This window comes from Prionailurus bengalensis, chromosome D3 (genome assembly GCF_016509475.1).
Source record: "Prionailurus bengalensis isolate Pbe53 chromosome D3, Fcat_Pben_1.1_paternal_pri, whole genome shotgun sequence".
Lineage (NCBI taxonomy): Eukaryota > Metazoa > Chordata > Mammalia > Carnivora > Felidae > Prionailurus > Prionailurus bengalensis.
Genome location: NC_057356.1, coordinates 29,032,035 through 29,056,539, shown reverse-complemented (window position 1 = coordinate 29,056,539; position 24,505 = coordinate 29,032,035). Strand labels below are relative to the sequence as shown.

General features: G+C 55.8%; 1 protein-coding gene across 10 annotated transcripts; it reads left to right on the top strand.

Annotated features, from left to right (window-relative positions):
• The first annotated feature begins 11 nt into the window (after positions 1-11).
• LOC122470482 (sphingomyelin phosphodiesterase 4) lies at positions 12-23,039 on the top strand. Of its 10 annotated transcripts, none has more exons than XM_043558142.1 (20): positions 12-203; positions 2,475-2,558; positions 4,017-4,103; positions 4,985-5,127; positions 5,278-5,353; positions 6,179-6,287; positions 6,396-6,448; positions 6,964-7,115; positions 9,043-9,175; positions 10,727-10,798; positions 14,067-14,153; positions 16,697-16,842; positions 17,630-17,720; positions 18,367-18,467; positions 19,064-19,227; positions 19,724-19,929; positions 20,526-20,759; positions 20,982-21,113; positions 21,310-21,438; positions 21,553-23,039. In XM_043558142.1, exons 1-20 carry the CDS (start codon positions 129-131, stop codon positions 21,880-21,882), a joined length of 2,604 nt encoding a protein of 867 aa, XP_043414077.1. In that variant the 5' UTR covers positions 12-128; the 3' UTR covers positions 21,883-23,039. The 10 variants fall into 10 exon arrangements, with proteins under 10 accessions (XP_043414077.1, XP_043414079.1, XP_043414074.1 ...); XM_043558143.1 differs by lacking the exon at positions 12-203 and adding an exon at positions 276-444; XM_043558147.1 differs by lacking the exon at positions 12-203 and adding an exon at positions 496-792.
• Positions 23,040-24,505: the final 1,466 nt, after the last annotated feature.

Here is a 24,505-nt window from a genome sequence, read left to right as displayed (position 1 = left end):
TCCGGAGGTGTAACCCATAAACCCCGCCGGCCTTCACTTTGCGCACGCGCCCTTTGAGGTAACTGCTCGCGGAGGTAGCGGTGCGTTTCCCGCCAGGCCAGGGGAGGCGTGACGCCAAGCGCAGCTTGATGACGACATTTCGGCGCCGGGCAGCCGAATGGCGGTCTCCGTCCCTTAGGCGGGCGACTTTATGGGTCCCACAGGTGAGTGGTTGGGGCCGCGTGCGGGACGGCCCCCGCGTTCCGGGCCCCCCCCCCCTTCCGGACCTCCGCCTAAGTCATTTCCGTTTCTACGCGAGCCGCAGGCCTTAGGCCCGGCGCCGGTAGCTCTGCCCCCGGCCGGGCGGGCAGGCTGGGAAGCCAAGGGCTCGGCTGTGCGCTCATGCCGTCTTCCTGGGCTGCGCACTCGTGCCACCTTCTCGCGCGCCTCGCACACCCGGTCCTGGTGGGTGCTTGGTTAACGTTCGTTGACGGGTTGGCGGAAGGAGAGATCCAAGTTAAAGTTGAGCCTTGGGCTCCACAGGCTGTGTGGGAGGAAGAGCCGGGTGTGGATTCTCGCCTGACTCTTCCTCCCTGTGTGGACCGACCTTTGTGAGCCTCAGTTTCGTCTTCTGTAATATGGAGCTCCCATGCTCACTTAACAGCATACTTGTGAGCATACTCTGGGAACATACTCTGCTTCTCAGAGCGCAACCAAAGGGAGGCCTTGGCAGTAGTGTGATTTGCTTGGAATGACTGGCGATGCCTCTCTGAGAAGAAACCCCAACAGGATCCGAAGCAGCCATTGAAGAAAGTGGGTGTAAAGTGGGTACACAGCGGAGAACGGTGTGATGGACGAGCCAGGCTGTGGCAGCGTTAGAGAACAGGGCAGACGAGACACTGCCCTCTCTTGGAAATACTCCTTGTTTTGGTGCCTCTGGGCCTCAGTTCTTAAGCTGCTGCCTATGCAGGCTTTGTCTAAGAAGGAGGTGCTTCCACCTCATCATCTCTAAAGCTCTGCCCTTTGCAAACAGGCCAAGATTTTATGCTGCTTTGATCCTTCTGCTTTGGTCTTCTTAATCAGTGTTCTCCTGGCCACTTGGTTCAGGAGCAAAGTGTTTACATTTTCCTTGAAACTGAATTTGATAGCGGGTGCCTGGATGGCTCGGTTGGGCTTGATTGATTGATCACTCGTGGTTTTGGCTCTGGTCACGGTCTTGCTGTTCATGGGTTCAAGTGCAGAGCTTGCTTGGGATTCTCTCTCTCTCTCTCTCTCTCTCTCTCTCTCTGCCCCTCCTCTGCTCATGTGCTCTCTCTAAATAAATAAATAACCATTTAAAAAAGACACCTGAATTTGATAGCTAATCTCAAGAATTGAAGAAAACCTGGAAGATGCTTATATTGCCAAGAAGCAGAGATGCACATCTCCCCTCAACTCCACTGCCTCACAGCCTCCTTGCATCTAGTCTTTCTCCATCCACATACACTTTCATTTGCCACCTCAGCACCTTTACTCTTGCTGTGGGCACAGCTGTGCCAGGAAAGCCATCATCAGTGGGACTCGGCAGGCTCCCTTCCTGTTCAAGTCTGGATATTTTCCGTTTCTGACCTGGGTGGTCAGAGAGAAGGGAATCTAAAGAGTTGCTCCTGATTTTCTGGTGGCTTGTTCGAAAGCTTCCTCCAGCTTGCTCATCCCCTCCATTCATTCTCATAGAGCACAGGTGACATTCGGGAGATTCACCCACCTGTCTCTGTGGGAGATGTGTTAGGAGATGAGTATATTAGAGTCTTGGCTCTGCTGACTGAGGGCAAGTGAGTTACCTCCTCTCTGCTGCTAGTTCTTTATCTGTATTGGCCCAGCAGATTGTTGTGAGGAAGTATAGTCTGTTCTTGCTTAACAAACTTAGCAGCTTAAGACTGCGTCCATTTATTATCTCACAGTTCTATAGTCAAGTCCAGGAGGGCTTGGCTGGATTCTCTGCTTAGGATATCACAAGACTGAAATCAAGGTGTTGGTTGGCTTTGCCGTTACCTAGAGGCTCTCAGGAAAAATCTTTCCAAGCTTCTTCGAGTTGCTGGCAGAATCCACTTCCTTTGGGCTGCAGAACTAAGGTCCCCATTTCCTTACTGGCTGGCAATGGGAACTGCTCCATATCTTAGGGTCCGCCCACTTGAGACTTCAATTGTGTCTGCAGAATTCCTTCACAGGACCTGCATGAGCATTTGGTTGAATCGTGGAGGGCTATCTTTAAAATTCTGCCTACCACTGAGTATTAAATGAGGAAATACGTGGAGGGTCCTTAGAACCAGGCGTGCCACACAGCAAGTGCTCTACAAGCTTTACAGATTCGCCACTGCGAACTCGGCTCTGAAGCTGGCCACCACGTACTGCATCAGAACAGCGTTTTTGTAAAACGTGAAACTTGGCAGCACAGGCTGTGCTGTAGTATAGTGTCGTGTGGCAGATGTTGAGATTTCGCCTTGGTTTTTCCACAGTGGTTTCCTAAGGTGGCCGTTTTCAGCGTTCCCCAGGAGGCTGCTATGGCGTTCCCTCACCTGCAGCAGCCCAGCTTCCTCCTGGTAAGTGTCAGTTGCCCGCGTGAGGGTCGGTGAGATGATGGTTCTACAGCTGAGGGACTTGAGAGTCCTATCCACTGACTTGAACTTTGCACTGGTGGTTTTCTGAGGGGCATGTGAGGAAAAGAACGTTGGACTTGGGATTAGAATCCGTAGGCTTGGCTCTGCCCCCTAATGGTGTAGGACCTTGGGTTTACTCAACCTCTGAGCCCTGTTTTTCTTATCTACAAGAGGAGCTTCTTACCTACAAGATAAGTTGATTCACATGCCATTTTTACTGCTTCCTGAGGTCTGGGGAGGAGCGCGGGAAAAGATATACATCAGAATTTTCATGTCTTGTAAACCTTTACACATTTATGGGATATTCTAATAATCGTACTGTCATCCCTGGACAATGGAGGGGCAGGGACCCTGCTGTGCTGGGGGCAACCAGGACTGTACTCTAAGTATTAAACATGACACCAAGAAGTTAGGTGTGAGGCAGATATCAGGGGTGAGGATTCCTAATTTCAGGTCCCAGAAGATACTTCTCGTAAACATTTATTCAGAAGGACATCCTTCCATGGTGCATCCTCTAGAGCCAACAGATGCAGTGCCTCTGGCATCGAGTGGGTAGAGACCAGGCATGCTGCTAACCTACCCACCCTCCGTGGCTGCAACAGCCCAGGTTTCCACCTCTGACTGAGACACCACCTTCATTTAGAGGTGGCTAAGGCCTTAGGTATCCTTGGGCAAAGCCCCCTTGGTTCACATTCCGATATTTTCTCCTGATCTTAATCCATACCCCATGACCTTGGGTAGATTTCCTTCGTTCTTGTCCTGAATTTCCTAGCCTGTCTATCACCTTCATGATTAGTGTCAACGTTTGGTTAAAGCTATCTATCATTTCTCACCTGCGTGCCTCGTTTCTTAAGATAGTGAGTTTAGTTGGTTTGTTACCTACTGAATAAAGGGTAGCTTGGTTAAGAGGCCTTCTGTCACTCTCATTTTGCTGGGCATCCTCACTGATGATCACAGTGGGGTCATCACAGGGGGTCGTCACATGGGAAATTTCCAGTTCACGTGTATACACTCAGTGAGTACCCTGTGGTCTCTGAGGGGTGTCCTACGCCTAAGCATCCTCTTCTGGTTGTGGGACTGACCCTGGAGCTGACCCCCCTGCTTATGGATTGTGTGGAAGCCACCTCGGTCATGCAAATGTGCAGTTCTCTGCTATAAGTGGGGATGCCTGACAGAGGGTGCAGGGAAGAAGCCTGAGAGTTGGCGATGTAGAGAGCCAAGGCGTCTCCTAGTCGTGTCCTTTAGGCCACTGACACAGGCACGAGGTGCCGGGGAACCAGGCCGGTGGTATGTCTGACTCCTACCTATCATTTGGATTTCTGTTTTGATTCGAGCCAGGATAACCGCAAAAGCCACCAAGTGAATATGCTCATGATCTTTTTGGTTTGTTCTATCTTCTAGGCTAGCCTGAAAGCTGACTCTGTAAATAAGCCTTTTGCACAGCGGTGCCAAGACTTGGTTAAAGTCATTGAGGATTTTCCAGCAAAGGTACAGCTGTGCTAGCATCTCCTTGGGGCATGTCTCATACTCGTTGAAAAACATTTTTTTTTAAGTTTATTTATTTATTTTGAGAGAGAGAGACAGAGAGAGAGACAGAGAGACAGAGAGACAGAGAGACAGACAGAAAGAATATCCCAAGCAGACTCTGTGCTGTCCAGGCAGAGCCCTGTGCAGGCCTTGATCCTGTGAACTGTGAGATCATGACCTGAGTGGAAATCAAGAGCCAGATGCCTAACCGACTGAGCCACCAGGCGCCCCTGAAAAATGTTCTTATATAAGCCCCTGATTCCTACCTCTGAGCATTGCCCTGGACAGAGGCTTGACCCAGTATTGTAACTGTCGCGTGTATGGACACATTTAAACATGTCAGCATGTAGGCCAGCGGTTCTCAGCCACAGGTGCTTCTGTCCTGCATGGGATACTTAGCACCATCTGGAGACATTTTTGGTTGTCACACAGGGGAGGGTGCTACTGGCATCAAGTGGGTAGGGACCAAGTGTGCTAGTAAGTATCCCCAAATGCACAGGACAATCCCTGCCCCAACAAGGAAGCATCCAGCTCAAAAAGATTGAGAAACCCTGATGAAAATACTGAAAAGATACATTTAAATCACACCCAATTATCAAATAGTAGTGTAAGCCCAGGCAGCTAGCCTGGACAAGGATTCTCACCGATGATCAGAGGAATGTCATCAGGGGTGGTCAGTGACTCCAGACATTTCCAGTTCATGTGTACACACTCCATGAACAAGGTGGGCAGTTTGTGGCACGGGGCTGGACTGGGTGGGAGGCTCACGTGGCATGGAGCCGGGCAGTGGGCACCGGTCCTCAGCAAGCCTGCCCGCAGCCTCCCCTGCACACCCATTTCAGGAGCTGCACGCCATCTTCCCGTGGCTGGTAGAGAGCATTTTCGGCAGCCTGGACGGTGTCCTCGTTGGCTGGAACCTCCGCTGCTTACAGGGGCGAGTGAGCCCTGTGGAGTACAGCATTGCAATGGAGTTTCTAGACCCCGGGTAGGTAGGTTTGTCATCCGAGAGGGGCCGGATGTTTCCTCATGGTGATCCCATTCTTGAAGCACTGAATTTCTCAAAACTCAGAAACCGTCAAAGCAAGATGGTTTGCAGTTCGTTGCCCTGTTTTTGTTGTTTTAATTTCATCTCCAGTGGCCCAATGATGAAGTTGGTTTATAAGCTCCAGGCGGAAGACTATAAGTTTGACTTTCCGGTTTCCTACCTGCCTGTAAGTAAGCCGTGGGGTGAGAGCCGTGCTCGGGCAGAGCACCCTGCACAGCGGCTGCGGCCGTGGGGGAGGCGGGCAGGGCTTGAGGGGCTGCGGCAGTGGGCACGGCACCATGATGTCTGCTCAGGGCCCAGGGGCCGTGGCACATAGAACTTCAGTGGCTACTTTTTTTAAAGATCATTCCAGGGGCGCCTGGGTGGCACAGTCGGTTAAGCGTCCGACTTCAGCCAGGTCACAATCTCGCGGTCAGTGAGTTCGAGCCCCGCGTCAGGCTCTGGGCTGATGGTTCAGAGCCTGGAGCCTGTTTCCGATTCTGTGTCTCCCTCTCTCTCTGCCCCTCCCCCGTTCATGCTCTGTCTCTCTCTGTCCCAAAAATAAATAAACGTTAAAAAAAAAAAAAAAATTAAAGATCATTCCAAACTCTGCCCATGGGGAAGGCGCCACACTCCTGGTTTGTACCTGGCTGAGTGGCAGGCAGGGCCATGTGACCAGTTGCTGTTTTTCTGAGTCTCCGGTCCAGAGGGCAGAATTAAGGGATGACTTGTTCAGGGGGTTTGAGGAGCAAAGAAGACGGGGAACATCAAGTGCTTGACAAGGCTCAGAAACTCAAACAGCTGCTGCCCTTGCTGTTTGCGGGTGTTCCTGAGGATGGCGTGAACAATTCCGAGTGGAGGCCCTCTTGCGCTGGTGCTACCCAGAGGACGGCACCACTCCCCCAGGCAGGGTCTGAGTGCCTGTGGCCTCCACCGCACCCCTCCCAAAGGCTGCACTGCATGGGGTGCCCTGCCAGAGCCTGTCCACAAGCCCAACACGCTCTCTCCGCAGGGCCCCGTGAAGGCATCCATCCAGGAGCGCGTGCTCCCCGACAGCCCCCTGTACCACAACAAGGTCCAGTTCCCCCCGACGGGGGGCCTCGGCCTGAACCTGGCCCTCAGTATCCTTTGTCAGTCCCCCAGGGGTGGGGAGGCCGTGGGTGGCCAAGACGTAATGCTGAGGGTGGTCCAACAACCCCTGCCTGTTTGCCCCCTGACACTGCCGTCAGATCCGTTCGAGTACTACATGTTCTTCTTTGCGTTGAGCCTCATCACTCAAAAGGTACGAAAGGGATGCCCCTAAGCAGCTCTTTACCAAAGCCCCCATGAAGGGTGGGGGCTGTGGCCTAGGACTTTCTTTCTCTTCCGTCTCCACCTCATTTCTCCAGCTCCTCCTTTGCATCCTCCTCCAGCCTTCGCCCTTCAGGCCATTCTCACTTAGTGAGGATGACAGGCTGGTGGGCGGATTTGACAGGTCATGTGGGGTGACCTGGGTGCCTCGAGTGGTAGTCGGGAAGGCTTCCCACAGGAAGTGCTTTACTGGGCATGGGCGCAGGGCAGAGGTGCCCAGGAAGTTTGCTGTACATCATCTTCCCATGTGCCGAAAAGGACTGTGGGGTCTAGCCCCCTGTGGTGGGAACTTTGCTCCTGGCACTGCCCAAGGTGCTTGTGTTCGGGCCCTTGGGATATGGCCCATGTCCCAGGGCTCATGTGCAGTGATTTGAGCCCTGCAGTTGCTGGGGTTAGCAGCCAGGGTGGCACCCAGAGCTACACACCAATGCAGATTTGCTTTTCCAGCCACTCCCTGGGACTCTCCACATACGAACTTCAGACTGTGCCTATTTCATCCTCGTGGACAGATACCTGTCATGGTTCCTGCCCACAGAAGGCAGTGTGCTCCCCGCACTCTCCTCCAGTCCTGGGGGGCCCAACCCCTCACCTGCTCCCAGGTAAGGCTCTCTGGTTGCCCTGGCCCTTGGCCTGGGGTGGCCCAGCCCTGTGGCTAGCCTTTAAGGCCTGGTTCTTCCATGAGGGGGTGGTCTGGTCAGCGGGCATTGCTCATAGGGACAGTAGTGCCACTCTTTGTTCATGGTGTCCCAACTTTTCTTATGCCTGAGATCTCAACCCCAGCTGCCCTAGCACAGACTGGAGAGGAGGGTAAAGGAGGACATCTGTGTGGGTTTTCAGTGATTAGGTCCTGTGGCCACAAGGACGAGGGCTGGCTTTGGTCTGGGAGTGGGCTGGGTTCTGCCCACAGCAGCCCTCCCCACATGTGCATCCAAGCCCCACACTGAAGCGGTGTGTTGCCAGGGCTGATTGATGGCACTAGGCAGGTGGTGCTGGAGAGAAAGGGGCTGTGGGCAGGCCACAGCAGGGCTGACATGTGGAGGAATAAGAACAGGAAGAATGTGTGTAGGCTGCAGGACCAGGCCTTGGCCTGAGCCAGAGGCCCTGGGGCAAAAAGCCTTTCGTGCCAGTCCAAGGCTGGGCTGTGGCTAGACCGTGCAGGACGGGAGTGTACAGCCAGCCTCAACTCGAGGGTGAACTGAGGCCTTGGCGGGGTGCATTTAGCCAGTGGCTCATTGGCCGCCTCTCCCCAGGAGACGCTCCTGACCTGGGAGCTGCCAGCTGTGCTCCTCACCCTCCTCAGTCTTGCTGGTGTGCCTTCTTCCCTGGGAGGCAGGTTCAGGCCCACCCCACATCTGCTGACATGTGCCGTGCTGTGACCCAGACCTCACATGTGTGCACAGATGTGCCCAAGGAGGGGGGATTGAAAAGAGGAGGTGGGGGCACGGAGGTGGGGAGAGGCTGCCCCGGCATCAGTAATGCTGCGGCCAAGAAGGACCAGGGCTGGCCAGGTTCACACCCTCTCAGAGGCAGGTTTCAGCTGCCCAGCTGTTCTCTGGGCCCGATTTTGTTGGCTTGTTTTAACATAGAATTTCAGACTTCTAGAAAACTTGCCACAATAACAAAAAACTTTCATAAGTCCTTCACCTACGTTTGTGAATCATTCCATTCTTTATCTGTATGTGTTTTTCCTGGGCCATTTGAGTAAGTGATAAATGCAATGCCTGTTCCCTCTTAATGTCTTGGAGTGTATTTCCTAAGAGCCAGTGCATTCTCCTACACAGCCTCCTGCACTTCTATCCAAGTCAGGGAATTAATATTGCTACCCGGCTGCCATCTAATCCTCAAACCCCATTCGGGCTGCACTGTCTACCCCACTAATGTTTGCCACCTGGCTGGGATCTGGGGGAGGGTCACTCTCTGTGTGTGGTTGGCTCTGGTCCCCCTCCAGTCTGGAACACTCTCTCAGTCTTTCCCTGTTTCCTGACCTCAACACCTTTGAAGCGTGCAGCCTGGAGGTGTGCAGAATGCCCTTATCTTAAGTTCTCTGGTATTTCCTAGTGATTAGACCCAGCAGCCCGTGGAGTCTGTGTGCTTGCAACATTGTCTTGATCGCTGGGCCAAGGGGGTGTTGGCCAGGTTTTCCTACCATAAAATTAAATGGGTCCTTTGTGCCTAAATTAATTAACAAAAGGGATTTGTTGGGAAGATCTACTGAGACTCTGTAATTATCAGTGGTGTTCGTGTCCCTTGACGATCGTCAGCCAAATCAGTTATTAATTGGTTGGTTGCCAGATGGTAGCTGTCTGGTTTCATCCTATAGTTATCAGTGGGCATTCTGTGGTAGGAAAGACTTTTCTTCCTGTCTGTTGATGGTGTGTATCGATATGGATTTGTATGGATTTGGGGGTCGTTCTATGATTCAACAAGTGGTAATGGTTACTGTTGCCAGTGATGTTGATGTTGAGATTGCCCCTGGTTGTGCCAGCAGGATCCCCTAACGAAGGCCTTTTCCTGTGTCTCCCTCAGAACACCAACCATGCCCTTCGCTTCTTATGGCCTCCACCACACCAGCCTCCTAAAGCGACACATCTCTCATCAGACATCTGTGAATGCAGACCCTGCCTCCCATGAGATCTGGAGGTCAGAAACTCTGCTTCAGGTGAGCGCGAGGAGGCTCTTCTCATCTTCTGTTTCAAAATAAACTGCCTGGCCACCTTCCACCCCCAGGGGCAGAGGCCTAAAGACTGTCCTCAGCCTGAAAGTGGTTCTGAATTGTTGGTGTTCTCCTGCTGTGGCGTGTGGGAATCAGACTAGAAGAAACGTGCCCATGTGTCTAACCTGTATGTCATTGGTAGTATTTTTCATCCCAGCGTCCCCTTTCCAAAGACTTTTGTCTTTCTCATGGTAATATGAGCGCTGCTCAGTTTCCATTGGATCCGTGTAAAAGCTTTCCCCACCTTCGACATTTTCAACCTGTTCCCACGTTGCTGGAGATGTTTCCTGTCATCACCATCATTTGGATATTAAACCCCTGCCCCAGTAGCGCTTTTGTTGTTGTTGTTTGGTTTTGTTTGTTTGTTTTATTTTAGGGAGAGGGCGCATGCACACGAGCAGGGGAAAGGGGCAGAGGGGGCGCAAGAGAGAATCTTAAGCAGGCCCCATTCTCAGCGCAGAGCCTGACACAGGGCTTGATCTCATGATTCGTGAGATCGTGACCTGAGCCGAAATCAAGAGTCCAATGCTTAACCAACTGAGCCACACAGGTGCCCCAGAGTTCAATAATGTTCTGTCACGTGGATATTCCCCTTTTTGTGTTTCTGTTCATCTATGGATGGCCACTTGGGTTGTTAACACATTTTAGCTATTGTGAATAGCTGTTTCTACGTGGATGTACAGATATCTCTTAGAGACTCTGATTTCGGTTCTTTGGGGTATATACCCTGAAGGGGAATTGCTGGGTCATGTGATAGTTCTATTTCATACTTTAAGGAGCCGCCATACCATTCTCCACAGTGGCCGTACCATTTTATATTCCTGTCAGCGGTGCACGACCTTACCAATGCCCATCATTTTCTATCTTTTAGTATAGCCATCCTCATGGATGTGAGGTGGTGTCTCCCTGTGGTTTTGATTTGCACCTCCCTCATGGTTGATGATTTGAGTATCTATTCATGTCCTTACCGGCCATTGGTACGTCTTTGGCGAAATGTCTGTTCAAGTCCTTTGCCCATTTTTTAATTGAGTGGCTTTATTTTTTTGTGGTTGAGTTTTAGGAGTTGTCTTTCTATTCTGGGTATCCGTTCTTTATCACATACACGATTTGTAAATACTTTCCCCCATCCTGTGGGTGACCTTTGTCTGTGGATAATGTCTTCTGACGTGCAAAATATTTTTGAATTTTCATCAAGTCCAATTTGTCTGGTTTCTTTTGTTGCCTGTGCTTTTAGAGCTAGAAATCATAGCCCAGTCCAGTGTCCTGAAGCTTTCTGCCCACAGTTTTTGCTAAGAGTTTTAAGTCTTAGCTCTTACATGTACGCCTTTCATCCGTTCTGAGTTATTTATTATTCATGGTGTGAAGTAAAGGTCCAGCTTTATTCTTTTGCATGTAGATATCCAGTTTTCCCAACACCGTTGGTTGAAAAGAACTGCCCCTGGAATGGCTGTGATACCTTAGATGGAAACCATTTGACCATCCGGTGCTCTCTTGCAGGTTTTTGTTGAAATGTGGCTTCATCATTATTCCTTGGAGATGTACCAAAAAATGCAGTCCCCTCACGCCAAGGTAGGTTGCCACACTTTTTCACCCGCTCTGCTCTGGCCCTGGTGTGCCTGGTCCACCTGCTGCTTCTTGTCCTTGATCTCAGCTCGTTGTCAAGGGCTGGATGGTGGGAAGCAGAAACTCACCATCATCCCTTACTCTGATGCCGGACGGCAGGTGGGTTTCATTCTGGGGTGGGCTTGCACCCTGCGGGCTGGAGGCCTGTCCTCTCTGGGGTCCTCCCCATGCTATTTCCAGAGCCCCCTCCCTGGCAGCCGGAATGGCTGAGGTTGTGGTGCTCGTGCTCTGGGGCCAGGAGAGCTGCGGATGCCTCTGGGAGTCACATCCGGGCCTGTTCCCTCTGCTATCACAGCGTCTCCTGCTTTCCTGCTGAGGTGGCACCCGGCCGACTTCGCTCACCTTGGTGCCCGTACTGCCTTCCACCTCCTCCAGAGCATTGGCAGGCAGCCCTTTCTGCAGTGGGTGGGATCTGATGCCTCCCTGCATGCAGCCTGGCCTGTCTCCTCCTCTTTTTCCCTTCTCTTCCCTCACAGGGCAGCATGCTCATTTGCAGAGGCGTGAAGGCAGCTGTGTCCCTGGAACGTTCCCAGGGCCGGCAGACGCGTCAGAGTACAACAGCTCTGTTCGCCTCTTACTAGGCAGGGTGGGCACCTAGGTTCACGCTCCATGAAACCGCCTGAAACGTGTGAACTGGGGCCTGTAACCAACTGTGTGATCTGTGGCTTCTGTGCACTTCTGTGTTTGCTGCTCAGACTTTGCTTTTGTCAACGCCAGACAGAATTCTTGAGAGATTCCTTACGAATTAACACTCTATAGGCTAAAATTCACAGGGGTGGCCTGTGACCTTCCCTCTGTGATTCCAGCAAGTGGTGGTGGTTCTGCAAAGTGTTGGCAACCGGTTCTGCTTCTCTGCTGCCCTTCTGAGTACCCATTTGGGGAGCAGCCCCCAACCACTGCTCTCTTAAAGTGCAGAGTGACCCAAATCTCTGTCCTTGACATCACAGGGAACAGAGGAAAAGCCAGAACTCTGTCTTGGGCCTCTCGTGTTACTAAGTGCTTGCACTGCCATTGCTGCTTCCACAGTGGACTGGCTGCATGTTCCTGGCTGGTGCACGGGGGTCAGGGGCCAGGCTTCCCCCTAGGGCCCTGGGGGCTCACTCAGCCCCTGTGCATGTGGCTTTTGCAGAGGCCGGGGCTGCTTTGCTGCATTGCCTTCCCATCTGCTCGTTCTGTCTTCTGAGCCAGGGGGAGCACATTCACTGTCATTTTTAGCAGATCTGCCAGTCACAGAGGTCCTCTAGGTTGTCTCCTGTGAGGATCCCGAGCCCTATACGAGGGAGGAGGGTGGGCCGTCCCTGCCGGAGCAGGGGAGCCTTCCCCTTCTTCCTCACGTTTGCTTCCTCTTGGCCAGACCACAGGGCAGGGGAGAGCTGCTCAGAATGACTGGTAGTCAGGGGGCGACTGGGAAGCCCCCACCAGGTACCCATTGAGGTGTTTAGTTGTGTTTTGTTTTGTTTTGTTTTGTTTTGTTTCCTATTTGTCTTTGCCTCCTATTGAGGCTGAAAGCAAAACCTAAGAAAACCTGGTGTGTGGGAAGGGGAGAAGGACAGCCATGCAGGTCTGCTTCACCTGAGGCTCCTTACCATTTACCCAGGCCTGTGCTGTGCCGTTTGGAAATCCTAGCCTTGGGGTCAGTTTTCCTGATGTGAAAGATGCAGGAAACGCAGCTCTGAGAGGTCCCATGGTGCTTCCATGCCTAGCCTGGGTCCGGAGTGTATGCTCGCTCCTTACAGCCCGGGCCTCTGCTCTGCCCCAGCTTACTGGGCAGGGAGGGCTTCAGGAGAGTCAGATGGTCGGTAAAGACCGCATATTCCTGCAGGACACTGTGGGGCCTGCACTGTGTTCCTGCAGGCTGGGCAGACCCCCAACAGGGGAACCATGTGCTCCCTGATTCCTCACTGAGAGCTGTCGCTGAGCCCGGGTCTGGCCCAGAGGAAGGCCATGAAGGGCAGACACCTCCTTGCTGTGCTGCTTCCTGCCCCTGCTCTGCGCGTCTGTGGCTGTGCCTGTCTCCTCGAGGTCTGGCACATGCATTCTGACCTCTCCCGTGTGAAGCATGGTACGCGGTGGGAGGCATGGCCCTCCCAGGGCAGGATGTGTGCAAGGGCCGGCTCTGGGTTGTGCTTGGCTAAAGGGGACTGCTTTAGCAGGCCTTGTCGCTGCAGCGGGGCAGGGCAGAGGTGGGGTAGGGGTGGACAGCTTAAGCCAGCTCTGCTGTCATCCCCCATGGCCCAGGCTGTCCCAGCCTCAGGGTTCCAGCTGCCTCTGGGTGTGTGTGGCCGTGACCAGATTCTTGGGGCCCGTCGGGACTGATGGAGGGCTCTGTGTGTCTGGAGTTGGGGAGTCCTGGTGAGGTACGAGAGGTGGGTCTCCCAGGATTCGAACCCATGAGTGTTCACGTTACCTTTAACGATTTCGGGAATGTGGGGTGTGGAAGGTGTCAGGCCTGGTGAGCTAAACCTTGCTTGCCTCTGTGCCACCCTGGGAATCAGCCCCATTCAGGAGGGGTCGCTGATTGGATCTTTGACACCTAGGAACTGATCTCATCATATATCAGTTTGGTAAATTTCTTCTTGGGACAACACAGGGAAGTCCAATAAGTTACAAATTTTTCTTTCTTGAGCAAAGAGGTCTCCATCTGGAACTAGCTCCTCAAAAATTTCTCTTCTGAGCCTCGGGGCCTTCAGGGCCTTGGTGGCCATCAGTGTGTCCCAGCAGGACTCCTGGGATCCTGGTGGGCTCCAGTGTGCACACGCTGCACACAGAGCATTCAGGGTTGGGGGAGGGCAGGACCCTCTGGAAGGAAAGTGAGTCAGGCTGACCTCAGGGAGCTGGAGAGAACTTCAGGCCCCAGAGACATGAAGGAGGCTGCCCAAGTGACCTTGAGGGTCTGTCTGTCCCTCTGCCTGGCAGGTGGAAGAGCACCCCTTGGGCCTGGCTCTAGTCTGCCCACCAGGAAGGGCTCCGTCTGGGCGGCTGAGAGGGTGGTGTCCCATTGGTCTGAGGCTGCTGGGCTGTGATTGTTTGGATTGTCACTGACGTGCTTTTGTTTTTGTTTTTGTTTTTGTTTTTTGTTTTCTCTCCTTACTTCTGGGCTCACTTTTGTCTTTCTCTCCCTGCTGTCCCCTCCCCGGTCTCTCCCCTCCTGTCCCCTGCCCTGTCCTCTGCCCTCCCTGCCTGTTCTTGGCTTCTCTGTTTTGTTGTCTCTCAGCTGGAGGTTCTGCACTACCGACTCAGTGTCTCCAGCGCCCTCCACAGCCCTGCCCAACCCAGCCTCCAGGCCCTCCACGCCTACCAAGTACTGGCCGCTCTCATATTGTTTTGTTTCACCCCTGCCCTGTGGTGTGAGCCATGGAGCGCATGGCAGTGCAGTGGTAAAGCGAGGGTCCGGCCGGGGGCCAACTGGGGTGATTCAGGCCAATTCCAAGCAGAGTGAGGCCAGTGTGTGTTGGGGATGGTGGCAGGCATCCGTCTTTAGCCTGGCTCAGCCCTCAGCTTGGTAGACTAGCCCGGGTTTGGGGTGTGAGGCCACCAGATCTGCCTGGCCAAGCCCCAAGCCAGTTGGAATGTGGTAGGCTCTTGGGAGTTGGTGACTTCTGTGCTTGGCCCTGGGTTGAGGGAGCGGAAACAGTGTGGCCTTCGCAGTGGCCTGACTCACCTGGCTTTGCGGGCCTGGTACCTAGGAACTGACTGAGCCCAGGGAAGCCCCAAGGCTCATGGTGGCGTGGTCTGTCAGTCCCAAGCCTGTGTGAGGCCAAGGGGCAGGGAGGACAAGGGCTTCGTCCCCTAGCCTGGAGAGGCTGTTGGTCCTTGAGCATGCTGGGGCCTGGCCTCTTGTGGACTTTTGTGCTCCCACAGAGGTAGGCGAGAGCAAGAGAGGGCCTCACGGAGACTGGTCTGCTTTAGGCAGAGATGACCAGTGTGGACGGATTTGAAGTCTTGAGGTCGGTAGATGGAGTGCAGGACTACAGGCTGTTTCAGGGCAGATGGAGTCTGGTAGTTCATGGATTCATGAGATGAATGTCAGGAAGTTTGGGCAGAAAGCATGCATCTAGATCCCATGCTCGAGGCCAGGGGTCTGTCCAGTTCCCCCTCAGTGGGAGCACACCACATTTAACCTGATATTTGAGCACAAGATAAGAAATCACGTTTGCTGGGATGGGGTGGTGAGTGCGCACAGGGTTCCCACTCAGAAGCAGCAGCCACAGGGAAGAGGGAAGAGAATGATCCAGAAGGGCCAGCAGGGGCGGGTTTAGCACAGAAGTGGTACCACTCCAGCATGTGTTGGGGAAGGGCTCACTTGGCCAAGAGCAGCATCCCTGGAGAAAAGTGCACAGCAGGAGGGGGAAGAGCCCTCCCCCCACCCACCATGGGAAGGGTTGCTGAGCTGAGAAGGGCTGGGCCCAGTGAGAAATGCCACTGGCTTTGGGAAAGTGTCCCTAACGGCCATGCGGGTGGAGGAGGCCCACTTACAGCAGCGGTGGCTGGATTCCTGTGGGGATTTGGCTCTCGAGGGTGGGGGGGTGAGAAGGAAGGTTTGGCTTCTGTCCAGAGGGAAGATAGCCCAAGGAGCTTCCCGGTTCAGTGCCAATGCTCTGTCCTCCGCTAGGGAGATGGTGGGTGGGTCGGCGAGGGGCCAGGAATGAGAAAGGGGGAGGCTCCTGGGGGGAGTCACAGCCTGGCAACAGTGCCCTCTGATCCTCCGTTACTGTGAAAATATCTTACTTTTTTTTGTTGTTCAAATGATGCAAGTTCATCGCCTAAGCTTACAGATAAGCAGAAGAAAATCTCCTGAAGCCCCGTAGCTTCCCCCGCAGTCATATCGAGTCGTGTGGTGTGTTGCCTAGGCCTGTGGAGACAGATCCATGGCAAGGAGAGCGGAGAAGGCAGTGCCGCGGGCAGTGGTGGGGCTGTGACTGGGTGCCCGGGCTGTGCCAGGAGGCACGGCTTGTGCCAGCCTCAACGTTGCGCAGGATTTGGACTAGGCTGCCAGAAGCTCTGTCGAGGTTGTGGGGGTCCCAGAGGCCTGGGGGGTGAGTGTGGGGAGAGGAGCGCGTCCGGGCACCCCAGAGCTGGGAGCCGGAGGCAGCGTATCCTGCCGGTGCCATCCTCTGCCACTCTGGAGACTCCATCCTGTATTCCGTCACAGAAGAGCCAGCAGACAGGCTTTCCTCTCGGGGCTGGGTCTTAAAGATCCTACCTGAACCTTGTGAATGAGAATTTCACCTGACAAGATAGAAAGCACTCTTGTCTTGTGCTGACGGCAGGGCTGTTAGCAATAGAGGAAGGGCCACCCTGCGCCAAGCCCCAGCTGGCTGTGTCCAGGACAGGAAGTGGATGGAAGGGTGAGGGTTACAGCAGGAGAAGGAATTTGGGAGTGTTTCTCCCTGAAAAAGGAAGCCATGGGCCCCAGCGAGCTGTCTTCATATACCTGGGAGGCAGGCAGGAGACCCTGAGTCCGGATCCAGGGTGGGATACTGGCCTGCCTTGCCCCCTGCTCCTCCTCTGGCTGGCCAGGAGTTGGGGGGGACCCCTGAGGACTTGGCCGGGCAGCAATGACCCGAGTCAACCACAGAGGGTGCAAGAAGCGGTTGGAAGCACACAGGGAAGCATTCAGGTCTGCTTTAGCAAAGCCGTCCCGCCCTGCCTTGCGTGCTCTTAGCGGGTCTCAGAGCTGGCATGCGAGGTCTATCTGCTGCGTGCCAGGCCCAGGGAGGGCCCTGTGGGTGGCCCACACATCCTGTCGGGGAGAAGTGGTCCTGGGCGGGACATACATGGCCAGGCCTGGGGGCCCCACCTGGGACCAGTCTGGGTCCTGACACAGCTCCCCCTCAACCTCAGGAGTCATTCACACCCACGGAGGAGCACGTGTTGGTGGTGCGCCTGCTGCTAAAGCATCTGCACGCCTTTTCCAACAGCCTGAAGCCTGAGCAGGTCTCTCCCTCCACCCACTCTCACGCCACCAGTCCCCTGGAGGAGTTCAAACGGTGGGTACAGGGCATGCACAGGCCTCCCGTGTCCCTGGCTGCCACTGCCTCCTACTGCACATACTTGTTGCCCACAGTAACCTATCCTTAGGGCGTGGGGTCGGCCTGTGAGGCGTCTGCAGGGTGGGGCAGGTGGGAAATCACCTTGACCCCTCCTGGGTCTGTTTCCCGACGCCTCCTCTGGCTCCACAGGCGGGTGGGGGCTGCCTGGCTGCCACGGCCTTTCCTTCCAGGCCTGCCGTCTTCAGTAGAAAGAGCCAGGCTGGCCAGAAAGAGGCCCCATCTTGTTGCCCTGTCTTGTCCCCTCCTCCCCAGTGTGGGCAGAGTGGAAGATCTACGTTGACCGCACTCAGAATGCCCAGGAAAGCCGATGGGCTGGGAGTGCCTTCACTGCAAAGTGGCTCATTTGTCATGGGAGACTGAGCTCTGTGCTGCACCCTCCCGCTCCTCTTCCCCTCTGCTCCCCCAGTCCTTCTGTCAAAAGGGCCAGGACGGTGGCCTGACTCCTAGGCCAACTGGGGCCAGCAGAGCAGGTGACTTGTGTGTGGTGACCCAAGCAGAGGTGGTCACAGGAGCCATGCTAGGTCAACCGCTTGTGTGCTGTGTGTCCTTGGGACATTCCCTAATCTCTCTGAACTTTGGTTTCTTTGTGAAAAATGGGGCCCAAAATAGGAGGCCTTGCCTTCAGGGGTGCCCAGTGTTCACCCCGGCAGAGCTGGCCCTTGGAACCGGGAGCCACTTGGCTCACCTATGAGGGGACCCTCTCCTCGCCTCCCCTCCCCTGCAGGGCCGCCGTCCCGAGGTTTGTCCAGCAGAAACTCTACCTTTTCCTGCAGCACTGCTTTGGCCACTGGCCCCTGGATGCGTCCTTCAGAGCCGTGAGTGTCAGCCCCATCTTGCTTTCTTTGTCTTTGCCCTCTGTGCCTGATGAGGGAGGTCCCGTGGGGCGGATGCAGGAAGGAATCAGCTATTGCCGCAGAGGGTCACATTGGTGGGTCACATTGTTCTGCTCATTTGAGTTTTCAGAGCCAGCCCCCAGGTACAGAAAAGCTGTCTGCCCTGACCTGGAACCCAGTGGGTCCACGCTGGGTGGGTTCCCAGCCCCACTGAGCATCACAGGCTCCGCTCCCTCAGCTGGGGAAAGCATTCCTGTGTTCCACACGTTCCACACTCACTTCCGAAGGGCTGGCACGAGGGTTACATATCCTAAGGGTTAAAACTAATGTAACGTTGTGTGTCAGCTATCTGCAGATTAAAAAAATCATTTTAATTAAAGATGAAAAAAGAAACATCATAGGGGATGCGGAGTTCCCTCCTGCTCCCTCTCGGAGTGGCGGGTGGGAAGAGAACGTGGTAACACCTCCAGGAGAACCGAAGCCCCACGGTTAGGATCACCCCCTCCTCACCTGAGCTGCCTGCCGGGAGCCGAGCTCCAGGCCACCCAAGGATCTGGACCAAAGCCCCAGCCCCACAGCCCAGCAGAATGCCAGCCTCCAGGCCCTCAGGGCACACGTGTCCCACCAGGTCCTGGAGATGTGGCTGAGCTACCTACAGCCCTGGAGGTATGCACCTGAGAAGCAGGCTCAGAGCAGCGACTGCCAGGCCCGGTGTGTGTCGGAGAGATGGTGAGCCCCGGCCCGTTGTCCTCCCTAGGGGGACCTGCTTCCAGGTGGGGCACAGGCCCCTCCCTCCTTGACTGTGCTTTGTTGTCTGGGCCCTGGGCTTGATCTCCCACAGAAACAGCTGGTGACTCCTCTGTGCTGTCCCCTTGCCGTTGACTGTCTCCCCTCAGATGTATGTTTGCACTCGCCCCCAAGCACCCCTCGACCCGTCTTCACTAGCGTTCTGCATAGCAGCCACCACCGCCTCCCCTCCCGCCCTCACGGCCAACCCCCCAGCCTCCGCCAGCGCCTCCTCTCCACGACTGCCTTCCTTGTGCTCCTTCTGGTGCCCGGGCCAGCCTCTGCTGCGGAGGCTTTGGCCCTCTCGGGAAGGGCCGCATCCTACAGAGGATTGCGCCGTCTATAGGAGGCCTAGGTCTTCCCTGCCTCCCTTGTGCCTCCTCCCTTTCCCCCACCCCTGGTCCCTCAGCCACGATGAGGTCGTGGCAGGGGAGAACCTGGAACCCAAGGAAGAGAGCGCTAGTGAAGCGGGGGCATAGACTGGTGTAGTCCTGCCTCCAGTGGGAGTTCTGAGCCCTGATGCACTGCCTGGTCCCCAGGGCACCCTTTGTGCAGGAGAATCTGCTGATGTACACCAAGCTTTTTGTGGGCTTCCTGAGCCGCGCGCTCCGCACCGACCTGGTCAGCCCCAAGAACGCGCTCATGGTATTCCGAGTGGCCAAAGTCTTTGCCCAGCCCAACCTGGCTGAAATGATCCAGAAAGGTAAGCCCTCAGCCAGAGGGAAGCAGCACTTAGAGAGGGACCCACGGACCCTGCATGTGCCTCACGGGCTCGCGGTGGGCTGGCAGAGGTGCCACGGGGACTCCTGGTGCACGGTGGCGGGGTGGACATCGGAGCCTAGCGGCATCCTGCCTTCCCTGTGGCACGCGTGCCGGGCAGGAGCTGCGGGGGTGCTGGGCGGGGGAAGCAGAGCTCAGAGCTGTGTCTCCCTGGTGACTCTTGGTGGCATCAGAAAGCAGTCTTGGCCCGTGTCGTGTCTTAGATGGCTTTATCGGGTGTTAGCTTCTCTGGTTTTCTTTTGTGCATGTCGGCCTTCCTGTTGAGACTGGTGGGGGCTCCAGGAACATTAGGAGTTGGGCCCCTGTGCCACTCGGTCCCTATCCCTCGGAAGCCTCAGCGGCACCCAGGAAGCCAGCCAGCGGCTACTGGCTGTTTGGTGCCATGGAAGCTGAAGCCAGAGTCGGGTTCTGCTTTCCAGGGGAACAGCTGTTCCTGGAGCCAGAACTCGTCATCCCACACCGCCAGCACCGACTCTTCACAGCTCCCACTTTCACCGGCAGCTTCCTGTCCTCGTGGCCCCCAGCCGTCACAGACGCCTCCTTCAAGGTGAAGAGCCACGTTTACAGCCTGGAGGGCCAGGACTGCAAGTACACCCCAATGTTTGGGCCCGAGGTGCGGACGCTGGTGAGTTGGGGCTCCCCCAGGCCACACGGCCGTCCCGAAGCCGTGGCAACAGCAGGGCCAGGGAGAGCACACGTGTTGTACGGAAGGAGGAAGGTTGGGTGTTGGTGGACGCTGCTGTACCTTGGCTTTTTTTCTTTTTTCAGTGCGGTCTACGTTTTTTCTGATGATAAAGGCAGCACTTGCTAGAAAGTTTCCACATTTAGGATATGGGCGTCTTGGGGCGCCTGGTGGCTCAGTGAGTTAAGTGTCTGACTTTGGTTCAGGTCATGATCTCAGGGCTCCTGAGTTTGAGCCCCACATCGGGCTCTGTGCTGACAACTGGAGCCTGGAGCCTGCTTTGGATTCTGTGTCTCCCTCTCTCTCTGCCCCTCCCCTGCTCACAGTCTGCCTCTGTGTCTCTCCAAAGGAAATACACACACACACACACACACACACACACACACACACACAGAGAATATGCACGTCTTAGTCTTGAAAGACCCTGGCCTCCTCCTGGCCTGCTGGGGGCCCCCAGGTCCGCCTGCCAGCCTGTTTGGTGGCTGGGTGGCGTGCGGTGGCACCACCCGAGCTGGCTGACCTGCCCCCATGCCCCGCAGGTCTTGCGCCTGGCTCAGCTCATCACGCAGGCCAAGCAGACTGCCAAGTCCATCTCTGACCAGTGCGGGGAGAGCACGGCCGGCCGCCCCTTTCTGTCGTGGCTGGGCTTCTGCTCCACAGACACGAACGGCTCCTACGCAGCCAACGACCTGGACGAGATGGGGCAGGACAGTGTCCGCAAGACAGACGAGTACCTGGAGAAGGCCCTGGAGTACCTGTGCCAGATGTTCCGAGTACGAGCCGGGGGAGCTGTCCCCTTCCTGGCGTTCGGTCCCGCGGCCCTCATCCCCTGCCCAGCCCGTGGGAGATACAGCCCGTGCCCACGATGTCACGTCTGGGCCCCCTTGCTGTCGCCGTTAGAGGCCCAGGGGGGCCAGTCTCCTCCCTTCACCCCGAGAGTGAAGGCAGGTAGCAGGAAGCGGCACTGCCTCCTCACGGGGCTTCCTCCCTCACAGCTCAGCGAGGCTCAGCTCACCCAGCTCACGCTTGCCTTGGGGACAACTCAAGATGAGAATGGGAAGAAGCAGCTCCCAGACTGCGTCGTGGGGGAGGACGGGCTCATCCTCACGCCCCTGGGCCGGTACCAGGTAAGGGCCACACCCCGGAGGGCTCCGCTCTCCTGGCGGCGTGGCCGTGGCTCCCGCTGGCCGAGCCTCCGAGCCCTGTTGTCCCGGCAGGCCCGGCAGCGGAGACCGCACTTGTGAGGCGTCGCAGAGGTGTGTTCGCAGGGCTGCTCGCACGGCCCAGGTTTCACCCGGGGCTCGCCTCCTTTGCTGCTTCTAGATCATCAATGGGCTGCGAAGGTTTGACATCGAGTACCAGGGTGACTCAGAGCTGCAGCCCATCCGGAGCTATGAGATCGCCAGCCTGGTCCGCGTGCTCTTCCGGCTGTCCTCCGCCATCAACCGCAGGGTGAGTGCACGCGGGAGGGCCGCCCCCGCCTCCGGTCCTGCCACCCTCGGGGAGAGGCCGGGGCAGCGTGCGGCCCTGCCCGCGCCCACTCCCCGTGCCTCTGTCTCTGCCCAGTTTGCAGGCCCGATGGCAGCCCTGTGTTCCCGTGCCGACTTCCTCGGCAGCTTTTGTCGGTACCACCTCACGGAGCCCGGGCTGGCAGACAGGCACCTGCTGAGCCCGGTGGCACGAGGGTGTGCGGCCCGCCGTCCCCGGGGCCCTAGGCTCAGCCTGCGCTTCCTGGGCAGCTACCGGACGCTGCTCTCGCTGCTTCTGGCCTTCTTCGTGGCCTCCCTGTTCTGTATTGGGCCCCTCCCTTGCGCCCTGCTCCTCGTGCTGGGCTACCTCCTCTACGCTGTGGCCATGACGCTGCTCACCGAGCGCAGCAAGCTGCACCATCTCTGACCTCCGGCCGGGTGCCGATGCAGGGCCGCCAGCGAGAGGCCCACACAGCCTCTCCCTCGAGCCTGAGAGGCCACCTCCGAGCTAGGGGGCCACTTTCCTGCAGCCACGGAGCCATGCCACGCGTAAGAGGAGATGAAACCGGAAGGGTGTGGTCCAGGCTTGGCAAGGAAGGGAGTGACATCAAAGGGCCTGTTAGTGTCACAGGACGGTGCCGGACCCAGCCACTCGGTCCTCCCTGCTTCCCTCAGCCACAGGCCCTGCAGTGAAATGGGCCTCCAGGCCTTTCTCCAACCTGACACCCCAGGGTCTAGCTGTGTGAGGCCTGGGAGGCAGTGCTGCCCAGGAGGGGCCTCGCCATCCTTAAGGTTGACAAGGTGGCGTGCCTCTCCTCTCCCTGCCGACAGCAGGACGGTCCCTCAGTGTCTGGTTCCAGAGAAGATTCCAAAACCCTAGAGGTTCCTGAGAAAGTTAGAGGATGGTTCTCTGATTCCTAACTTTAAGCCTAGATTTTGCCATCGCGTTTGGCAAAGTGAGGGTCATTCTTCACGCATTGCCAGCAATTCTGGGGCTGGGCCCTACAGCTCCACTTTCTAGAAGAAAAGATCCTCCAGGAGCACAGATGCTCAGTGGGACAGTGCTTCACCTCTGGCTCCCTCCTGGCCCCCAAGCCATTAAGCACGTTGCTTGGTGGCAGCCCAGCGTCACTGCCTCATCCGGGACAGGCTCGCTTGTCCCATGGGCAGAGGGGATGTGGCTGGGCCATGGGAGTTGGGCATCGTCTGGTGCTGCAACCAAAGATGGTCAGAGGCATTGTTTGTACCTTCAGTAAAATCGAGTGCAAAGACACTAACTTTTTGATGACATTTGAATGTTCCTACTACACAGCAATTTCATGTTCTCTGTCGAAAGTCATCCCCACAGGGTCTCAAGCACATGCAGTCATCTTACGGGGGACGCACCAGAGAGAACATCTCAACGACGATTTTAAACCAAACCTTTGTTTTGGGTGTTTTGGGTTTTTTTAAGTTTCCAAACTAAATGTTGAGCTTTGTATTTTGATGTGAACTCAGAATAATGGCATTCTGGGGCCTGTGACCAAAAAACAAACCAAGTTTGTAACTGACCGCAGATCTGAATAAAGCAGTTTTTGCTCCCGAGTCTTGTGGTCCCAGGGCTCAGCCTCCAGCGCGGTCGTCTGCACAGGTCTCCCAAACAGCTGGGGTTGGCAGAGACCACTGAGGGCACCATTGTCCTTCCCAGGGGGACGGTGGGTTTGTTTACAGCAGCAACAGACCAAGGCAGCCATAAACCCCTAAGTGGCCACGATGGGAGAGGGCAGGCCTCCGAGAGCTCTGGGAACCAGGCCCAGAGTTGGCCTCAGCCAGCATGGGCCCTGAACTGTATCTAAGCTGGGAGAATTTTTTTTAAGTTTTTACTTAGTAGAATCCCAAACAGGCTCAACGCTGTCGGCACAGAGCCCCACGTGGGGCTCGAACCCACGAACCACGAGATCATGACCTGAGCCAAAATCAAGAGTGGGTCACTTAACTGAGCCACGCAGGGGCCCCTATGCTGGGAGAATTTTGCCTTCTACTCAGGGCGTCAGGGGTGGCCTTAATACAAAAAGCTGGCAACCCCAGGATGTGAGTCAAATTTCCTGTGACTCCAGGAAGCTCCGAGGGTTGTGTGTGCAGCTGGGAACCGAACCGTGCACCTTCCGGCCCCACATGAGTGTCCGGCCCCAGGCGTGAGTGTTAATGTCCTCCTGTCCCTGGGCAGGATTGTTACTTTTGTCAAATTCGATGGAAGTAAGATAGTATTTCTACAAGTTGGACGTGAACAGATGAGTGAGTGACTTTTGTTCCCAGACTCATTCAGTCAAGAAAAGCGATACGAACACACGGAGATGATGGTGTGGGGTCAGATCTCAGTGGCGCCGTTTCCCCGGCACACCTCCCTCATAGCTCCCCCTGACGGTGTCCACCCTGCCCACAAGGATGGGTGTCCCCGTGACCCTTCACTTTCCCATGGCTTCCCTCATCCACATTTCTCTTGTGCCCCTTTTTCACCTGAAAACATTCTCTAACACCCTAAAATGCGAAAACAAGACACTCCACCCGTTCACCCAGGAGCTGTAAAACAGCCACCTTCTGTGTATACCCCGCACTGTGCTGGGTGGGCGCTGTGTTCCCCAGAGAGAACAGACAGGACCCTCCGTTTCCCTGGGACTTAGTAGATGCAGAGTCCAGAAGTCATAACGAAGAACAGTGAGGTCAAGGAAGGGAATGGTTCCAATGGTCGGGGTCTGGGGGAGCAGCGGCACGTGGTCAGACAGCCCACAGCGTTGGGTGGCTCCCGTCTCAGGAGCAGGAGCAGAGGGGGTCCGGCGTGGCTGCTGCTCCAGGTGAGGGCAACGGGGACCTTACCCTCCCTGTGACCCCGAGCTACTTTGCAAAGAGCTCTGAGCTGCAGCGTTGAGAAAGGGCCGTGGGACGAGAGCAGAGGTAGAGGTACAGGCGGAGGAGCCCTGGAGTCACAGTTGGGGGAATGGGGACCGCGGGTGGGCAGTGCCCTCAGCAGTTCTGTCCACAGCACACTGAAAGGGTAGGTGACATCCAAGGGC